This window comes from Brassica rapa, chromosome A05 (assembly GCF_000309985.2).
Source record: "Brassica rapa cultivar Chiifu-401-42 chromosome A05, CAAS_Brap_v3.01, whole genome shotgun sequence".
NCBI lineage: Eukaryota > Viridiplantae > Streptophyta > Magnoliopsida > Brassicales > Brassicaceae > Brassica > Brassica rapa.
This window is the reverse complement of record NC_024799.2, coordinates 11,244,238-11,253,797: the sequence shown is the minus strand read 5'-3', so window position 1 is coordinate 11,253,797 and position 9,560 is coordinate 11,244,238. Positions and strand designations below refer to the sequence as shown.

Here is a 9,560-nt window from a genome sequence, read left to right as displayed (position 1 = left end):
AAACGTTGGATGTGTGCGGTATCTACTACACACACGACCGGATTTGGCTTATAGCGTCGGAGTGTTAAGTCGTTACATGCACTCACCAAGAGCATCACATGGTGCTGCGATGAAACAGTGTTTAAGATACCTACAGGGAACAGCAAGCTTGGGCTTAACGTTTCGGCGAGTAGCCTCAAAGATGCCAAGGCTCATTGGATATAGTGACAGCAGCTACAACACTTGTCCTGATGATGGTAAGAGTACAACCGGTCACATATTCTATCTTGGAGAAAGTCCGATTACTTGGTGTTCACAGAAACAGGATGTTGTTGCATTGTCGTCATGTGAGGCGGAGTTTATGGCTGGAACAGAAGCAGCAAGACAAGCCTTATGGTTGCAAGAGTTGCTAAGTGAAGTCACCGGACGTCCATGCGAGAAAGTAACTATACGGATCGATAATCAATCGGCCATAGCTCTCACCAAGAATCCAGTCTTTCATGGAAGAAGTAAACACATACATTCTTGATATCACTTCATACGAGAATGTGTGGAAAAGGAACAGATTGAAGTAGAGCATGTTTCGGGAGAGACGCAAAAAGCTGATATCTTAACTAAAGCACTAGGGAGAATCAAGTTTCTGGAAATGAGAAGTTTCATAGGAATGGAAGATTTGAGAGAAAAGAATTTCAAGCTTAAAGGGGAGAATGTTGAGATAAGCTTGAAGTAGCTTAGGATACAAGCTACCTAATCCTAATAGGTTATGTCTATCTATAAGGATTAGGAAATATATTTGTGTTAGTCCTAATGAGTTTAGGATAATTAGAGTCTTATACTACGTTACATGGAAACGGAAGCGGAAACGCGGAAGCGGAATCGTATGGAAGCGTAGAAACGATTTTTTTCAAAAAACTAGGAAGCGGATCCGTATTGGAAGCGTATATATATATATATACATATCATATAAACCCACATAAAACATTTATTTTTTCCTTTTTTATTTTTATTTACGATTCCAACTATCAAACTTAAACGCTTCCAAATAGGATTCATCGTTTCCATCACGCTTCCATATCTGTTTTTTTTGGAAACACGATTCCGGCACGCTTCCGAGCGATTCCGCACGCTTCCGACTCCGTTTCCGCTTCGGAACCAGGAACCAGTACGTGAGACACGCTTCCATGCAACGTAGTAATTTTCACGTTATTTATGAATTGACCGAAAACCAAGGCCTGGTTATTACAACTGTATTAGCAACACATACACATCATCCAAGCTTTATTAATTAATTATAATAAAAATAAAACAAACAATACATAGAGTAGAGTAATTATTAGATTCAGTAGGTTGGATGCACATAATTTATTAAAATATATTGATTCTTCTTATTGTTTGATAATGAACTTAGAAAACCATTTTCCAGAAGCTTTTTCTCTTCGATCAGCAGGATTAGTGAAATTGACCCAATTCATACCAAAGCGGAGAGTGTAACCATTTCCGAACTCGTAGTTATCCATCAAAGACCATGCAAAATACCCTGGCTACGTTGCATCCATCACTGTAATATATTTGAAATAATGTTAACACTTATAATGCTCAAAAGTATGTTAAATAAATTAAGTAAGAATCATTAAAACTCACTCGATAGAACATTTGAGACATGAAAGATGGCTGCAATGATTTTGAATTCGTCCATTATCAGCAAGAGCATCTGGCAGCGTTAAGTTTCCGGTATCAAGATCAGCAACTCCTGAAAATTTAACACAAGATTTTAACAAGATATATATAACGTTTTCATTGGTTAATCGTATATGTATTGGTATGAAGATATGTAAGTACCATTTTCAGTGATGTAGGTAAGTGGGTTTCCGTAATTGTTTTTGATATAGTTTAGAATCTGACGGATCCCTGGAGGGTAGTAGACGAAGCTAGGCGCCTGCACAAGAAGGGAACAAAAAAAAAGAATTGAAATTTAAAAAATGCTGTGATCTTTACAAAAAATAATGATTCTAAATCAAAGTCGATGATAACCTGAACACCGATAGGTACTTTGTTGCGATAATCTGTAGGAAAGTAGAGAAAATTATATGAGTTTAACAAACCCACACACACACACATATACATATAAGAAACACAATATTTTTTACATACATCCAAGAGTAACTCTTGCATCGGTTATGACATTAGGTTGTGTGGAACGAGGTGCGGTGGTCGCATATTGAGTAACGTAATAGTTCAACCCTAGAAAATCAAGTGATCCTTTGACTAATTTTGATTCTTGGGGTGTGAATTTGGGCAATCTATTTCCCACCATCTGTCGCATTATCTTTGGATATCTTCCATAGACCAGTGGATCCAAAAACCTTCATATATATAGAACAAAAATTATGAATTAAATACTGCAAGTATATTTTTCAAATTTCAAGGATTTATAACCAAATCTTTTTATATAAATATATATGTTTGCTCGTGTATATTCATGAGATGTGAGAGTCAAATAATTGATGTATATATATAAATATACCATCCGACGAAGAAATCAAATGCTCGCTTTGCAGCAGCCGTGTCGCGAATGCTATTTTCGTTTAATGGGGTGAACCATCTCCCGATCAAGGTCGTTCCTATCTTACCACCTTGTAATTTCTGCATGCATTGATATTTTTGGATTATAAGATACATATACCACATAAAAATAATTTTGGAAGCAAAAATTTATGACATATTTGGTAAGTATATGAACCTGATATCTTTTTCTGTATAATTCTACAACTTTTGCATGAGCTAGAAGTTGGTTATGTCCAACTATATAAGGTTCGGTTCCAGAATCTCCTCCAAATTCACAGCCAGTGCACCGACCAGGCGGATACGATCCATCTCCATAACCTTTGCTTGCAAGAGAGTAAGGTTGGTTTAAAGTGATCCAAAATTTGACTCTGTCTCCAAACCTCTGGAATAGAAGCTCGGCATAGTTTTTGTAGTCCTCCCTGTCCATGTATCATACATATTCGATAAAATATAGATCTGATGTGATGTACATAAATAACATAACCTAACACAAAGAAAAACAGGTGTAATATATAATTTATTTAATGCACTTACACTATACACTACAAGAAAACAGAGAGATTCTGATGGCCAAAATCGTCGGAAGTTCGTCGGAAAAGGCCTATTCCGACGCATTTCTGACGAAGGCGTTCGTCGGTATCATTTCGTCGGAAAAAAAAAGAATTCGTCGGAATTTCGTCAGAACTTCCGACGACTTTCTGACGAATACCGAGAAATGACATTCTCACGAAATTATACATGATTTATATATATATATATGTATACAAAATTATAAATTTTTATAATTATAGAAAAATGTTGTTAAATATTTTTAAAATTTTTAAAAAACGTTTTATTATACATAGTTTATTACTGGAAATTTGTAAAAAATTATTAAAATTTTAAAATTTTTTATTATACATGATTTATATATATATATATATGTATACAAAATTATAAATTTTTATAATTATAGAAAAATGTTGTTAAATATTTTTAAAATTTTTTAAAAACGTTTTATTATACATAGTTTATTATTGGAAACTTGAAAAACGTTTTTAAAAATCAAAAAACGTTTTAAAAACAGGAAAACGTTTTGAATTTTAACAAAAACACAAAATAATTCCAAAAAAAAACTTAAACAACAATCCAAACAACAATCCTAACTTATATATCCTAAACTATCCATTCAATCCTAAAATTTTCAATCAAACAACCTAAAATCCGAGATCTAACTTCCAAAACCCTAAAAAATTGGGATAAAACAAGGTTGGGATGATTCTTACATGATTTGGGGTTTGGGGAAGAGATATGAGGGTGAGAAGATGATTGGGGGCCGGAATGGGGGCCGCCGGTGATGGGGGCTCGAGAACGGCCGGAATCGCCGTGAAAGGGAGAGAAATCGCGGAGAGAATTGAGAGAGAGCCGGAGGCGGAAATAACGAAGAAGGAAGAAGATGAGTAATTATATTTAACAATTCCGACGGACACGGGTTCGTCAGTATTCCGTCGGTATCATTAAATATATATCAATTGGCGGTCCGCGAAAATTTCACGCGGTTTGGTTTTCCCGGGTAAATTACAATTCCAACGGAATTAAGTTCGTCAGTATATTCCGACGGAATACTGACGACTCATTCCGACGGAATACTGACGACTTAGTGTTTAAGGGTTGGTTACAAGTTTCTAAAAGCAAAATCCAAATCTTTGATAATATATATAGTATTTTCATAAAGATTTAACAGTAGAAATGTTTTGATAACACGAATTTATACAACAACATTTTTTGTAGTGTAAGATTAGATGAATGTGATTGTATAAGTATATGAGTGTTAAGATGAGATGTTATGAAAACATGTGATATGCATACATAAATATTTTTATGAATTGTTATATTTGAACGGTTGCGATCTAATACTATACTAAACACTTATTATGTATTATTTTCATAGTTTTGGCATATAAATTTATAGATTTTTATGTTGGAAATGTTTTAAAAACACATGTCCTCGGTAATTCGTCGCAATATACCGACGACATCCCGACGAACTAACAGAGTTCGTCGTAATGTCGTCGGTATATTGCGACGAATTACCGAGGACATCTCCAGACTTTCATGAAACTCGTTATCGTCGCTATCTCGTCGGTATTTTGCGATGGATTTCCGACGGACCAAATGGAAAAAAAAAAAAAAAAAAACTAATCCGAATCTTCTGAATCTTCATCAAACTCCCCAACCTCAGCTTCTGGTTCCGAATGTACAACAGCATCAAGTCCAAACTCAGTCAAATCCTCAACGAGTTCAACATTTGCCAAATCTTCAACTGCCTGGGCGTTGCTGGTAGACTCTGGTTGCAATGGTTCATCATCATCAGAAGTTCCATCCACTCGTCCTCTTGGGTTGATTTGCGTTACAGTGACCCATGGATCATCTCTGTACGTCACCCGAGGGTAACTGATGTAACATACCTATACATATCAATTATACAAATATTAGTAAAATATATAGCATTAATTAATTGTATTGGAAAAAAATTATGAATAGATTGACATACCTGATCAGCTTGCGAACCAAGAATGAAGGGATCATAGTATTGAAGTTTCCGCCGCGAATGAACTGATGTAACACCAAACGCATCAATCTTCACTCCTCTATCTGGGGTGGTGTCATACCAATCACAATAGAATACTACACAACGCAATCCAACCATTCCAGGAAATTGGATTTCCAATATTTCTTTTATGTTGCCGTAGTAGACATCGTCACCGGAAGAAGATGAAACACCAGCATCATATGTTGTCTTAGAATGACCTTTCCTTGTGAATGCATATCCTCGCGTACAAAATTTTGGATATGATTTGACCACATAGTTTGGTCCCTGCACAAATTCGCGTATCCAATCATCGAACACAAAATAATTTTCATTGATCACCTGTGCCACTATAGATCCTTCCACCCTGCTTTGATTTTTGACCATCTTCTTCAGATGATGCATATAACGCTCAAAAATATACATCCATCTGTACTGCACAGGACCACCAAGTTCCAATTCTCTTGCGAGATGAATAGCAAGATGTTCCATTACATCAAAGAATGATGGAGGAAATATCTTCTCAAGGTTGCACATGCTGACTGGTGCGTTTGTCTTCAAATTATTAATACCCTCTTCAGTCACTACTCTGCTGCATAAGTCGCGGAAGAAAACACTTATCCCTGCAATTGCTTCATGAACATTACGTGGCAATAATGCTGAAAAAGCAAACGGGAGGAGGCGCTGCATAATTACATGACAATCATGACTCTTCAAGCCACTAAACTTTCCTTCGCTTCTATCAACGCAGTTCCCCAAATTTGATGCATATCCGTCAGGAAATTTCACTTTATCTGTAATCCAATCAAAGAACTCTTCTTTTCTAGCACCATCCAGCCGATAAATGGGAAAAGGGGCCGTACCGTTCTCATCAACGTGAAGTTCAGAACGATCACAGATATCGACTAAATCCAACCTTGACTTCAAATTATCCTTCGTTTTACCTTGGATGTTAAGGACTGTGTTCATCAGATTGTCGAAGAAGTTCTTCTCAATATGCATGACATCTAAATTATGCCGCAATAGATGAGTCTTCCAATATGGCAGATCCCAGAAAATACTCTTTTTGTGCCAGTTATGTAGCTCTCCAACCGCACTGACTCGAATGTTTTCATGTCCACCTACATCTGGCGTCCTTTCTGCATCAAAATCCCTAAACTGCTTCAACAAATTTTCCCCACTAACTTCCTCAGGTGGACCATCAAACACCTGCTTGTTCTTCGTAAACGAAGTCTTACTCCTGCGGTATGGATGATCAGGTGGAAGAAATCGTCTGTGACAGTCAAACCAACACGTTTTCCTTCCGTTCTTTAGTTGGAAAGCATCGGTGTCATCTTGACAATATGGACATGATAGCCTCCCATGTGTTGTCCATCCAGATAACATACCATATGCTGGAAAGTCACTTATTGTCCACATAAGTACTGCCCGCATCTGAAAGTTTTCTTTGCACGAAACATCGTATGTCTCAAAACCATGCGCCCATAGTTGTTGCAACTCATATATCAGTGGTTGAAGAAACACATCTAGTGATCTTTTAGGATGATCTGGACCGGGGACGAGAATTGAGAGAAACAAAAACTCTCGTCGCATGCACAAGCTCGGCGGTAAGTTGTACGGGGTCACGATAACTGGCCATAGAGAATACTGTCTTCCATGCTTTCCAAACGGGCTGAAACCATCAGTAGATAATCCAAGATAAACATTTCTTCTCTCTTCCGCAAATTCTGGATATGTTGACTGGAAATGTTTCCAAGCCTTCGCATCTGAAGGATGTCTAATCTCACCATTTGTGGAATGCTCTGCATGCCATCTCATTGCTTTTGCTGTGCGCTCACACTGATACAACCTCTTCAATCTTTCCGTCAAAGGCAAATACCACATTCTTTTGAACGGGATCGGAACTCTTCCCCTCGTCTCCTGATAACGAGGTTTCCCACAAAATTTGCATACATTTCGTGTCTCATCCGCTCTCCAGTAGATCATGCAGTTGTCAATACATACATCTATCACTTCGTACGGTAGTTGAAGACCGGCTACAAGTTTCTGAACCTCGTAGTATGAACCCGGTGCAAGGTTATCCTCAGGTAGAATACCTTTGACAAAATCAGTAATCGCATCCATGCATTCTTCAGCCAAATTATAGTCTGTCTTAATACCCATTAATCTAGTTGCAGATGATAAGACTGAATGACCATCTCTACAATTTTGATACAAAGGTTGTTTTCCTGCATCTAACATATCAAAAAATCTCCTAGATTCGGGATTTGGTTCTTCCCCTCTATAATGATCATGTACCATCTGCTCAGTACCTACACCATAATCTATATCCGTTCTAGGTTCTTCTAACCTAATATCAGGCTGAAGTTCACTAACAGGCTGAGGTTCGCTAGTACTACCATATTCATAACCAGTTTCCCCATGAAGGTACCAAACTTTATAATTACGTGAAAACCCTTTCATATACAAATGAGTCCAAACATCAAATTCTTTTATAACCTTATTATTATTGCAAGTAGAGCAGGGACATCTTAACATACCACTTTTTGCATCCGGTTGCTGTTGAACAAGCCTCATGAATTCTCCAATTCCTTGAACGTATTCTTCCGTAAGCAAATTAGTGTTGGGATCCAAATGAGGTTTATCCATCCACGAACGATAATAAGCTCCTGAAGACATGATTTTCACGGAATTGTTATGACTAAAGAGAAAGAAGAGAGAATGAGGTGTGAATGAGATGAATGAGGAGGGGTTGCATTTATAGGAAATTGCTTACGGACATCCGACGACTTTCCGACGGAATACCGACAGATATAAAGCATTCCGTCGGAATTCCGTCAGTATTTTCCAGTCTCGAACGGCTATAAAACGGTCATATTTATTTGTCGGCAACGGTCACTTGGTTCGTCGGAAATTCGTCGGAAAATACCGACGGAATACCGACGACCGTAACGGTTATATCTTTTCATCGGCATATCGTCGGAAATTTGACGGAATATTCCGACGACTTTTCGACGACTACAACGGTTATATTGTTTATCGGAATATCGTCGAAAAGTCGTCGGAATATTCCGACGACCCTTGTTTTCTCGGAAATTCGTCGGAATTAGCCGACGGAATTCCGACGACTTCAGATTTTTTGTTTTCGTCGGAAATCGGTCAGAATTCCGTCCAAATTGTCCGACGGCTGTGTCGTCCGTCGGAATCTCCGTCGGAATTCGGCGTGTTTTCTTGTAGTGATACGCCGGCTCAAGAAACCTCCATACTCATCTTCTAGAGTTTGGGGAACATCCCAGTGAAAGATTGTTACGTACGGTTCTATGCCTTTATTAATTCACACATTTATTCATAAGACAATTAGAATTTGCTCATATATGTATTGTGAAGAATACAAATTTGTATAACATTTTTACCATTTGCTTTTAACTCATTGATGAGGTTATTATAGTATTTGATCCCGTTTTCGTCAATCCCTCCTATCAATCTTCCCTCTAAAGGTAAGCATATACACAATCATCACATTAGTTAAAAAAATATAATAATAATATAATAGCAATAATATCAATACTAACATTAATAAAATTATGTTCTTATCATATGCACTTACTTGGTAAGACCCTAGACCATGCTATTGAGAGCCGGTAGGCTTGAGCCTTCATTCTTTTCAGTAATTTGACATCCTCCTGTTAATCATATGAGAGTTCAAGAGTTAAATTACATTTCTGAAATGGAAAAACTACATGTATACACACATTCATCAATAATAGCTTCTCACCTTGTAAAGATCATACGAATCACAAGCTATTGTATCAAACCTTAATCACACGAACTCGTATCACGTCGAGATTGATCACACAGATATAATAAGACCTCAATTCTTATTGCTTTAGCACTCACTCAAATCTAAAGCTCACAACACATTAAGTTATACCACATGTTGGTATCTCCTTATATAAGACCTACGTTGCATGGAAGCGTGTCTCACGTACTGGTTCCTGGTTCCGAAGCGGAAACGGAGTCGGAAGCGTGCGGAATCGCTCGGAAGCGTGCCGGAATCGTGTTTCCAAAAAAAACAGATATGGAAGCGTGATGGAAACGATGAATCCTATTTGGAAGCGTTTAAGTTTGATAGTTGGAATCGTAAATAAAAATAAAAAAGGAAAAAATAAATGTTTTATGTGGGTTTATATGATATGTATATATATATATATATACGCTTCCAATACGGATCCGCTTCCTAGTTTTTTGAAAAAAATCGTTTCTACGCTTCCATACGATTCCGCTTCCGCGTTTCCGCTTCCGTTTCCATGTAACGTAGGAAAATTATACATGTGTAGGCTTTCTTCTTCTTGTTTCTATATACTCTGGCCAACAATTACTTGTCAAAAGTTTACAACGTTCTCTAATATTTGATATCGTTATTAATTATTACCACGCTGGCTTGTTT

The 9,560-nt window shown here is 37.3% G+C and overlaps 2 protein-coding genes across 2 annotated transcripts; both read right to left on the bottom strand.

The window, feature by feature from the left end:
* Positions 1 to 1,616: 1,616 nt before the first annotated feature.
* Positions 1,617 to 2,971, bottom strand: LOC117134333 (myrosinase 4-like). The gene is made up of 6 exons (XM_033292607.1): positions 2,720 to 2,971; positions 2,504 to 2,622; positions 2,131 to 2,342; positions 2,011 to 2,042; positions 1,819 to 1,915; positions 1,617 to 1,729 (listed from the first exon to the last, which is right to left on the bottom strand). The coding sequence occupies exons 1-6, from the start codon at positions 2,969 to 2,971 to the stop codon at positions 1,617 to 1,619; spliced, it is 825 nt and encodes a 274-aa protein (XP_033148498.1).
* Positions 2,972 to 4,407: 1,436 nt separating this feature from the next.
* Positions 4,408 to 8,333, bottom strand: LOC117133895. The gene is made up of 2 exons (XM_033290960.1): positions 5,078 to 8,333; positions 4,408 to 4,991 (listed from the first exon to the last, which is right to left on the bottom strand). The coding sequence occupies exons 1-2, from the start codon at positions 7,790 to 7,792 to the stop codon at positions 4,722 to 4,724; spliced, it is 2,985 nt and encodes a 994-aa protein (XP_033146851.1). The 5' UTR covers positions 7,793 to 8,333; the 3' UTR covers positions 4,408 to 4,721.
* Between the last annotated feature and the right edge of the window lie 1,227 nt (positions 8,334 to 9,560).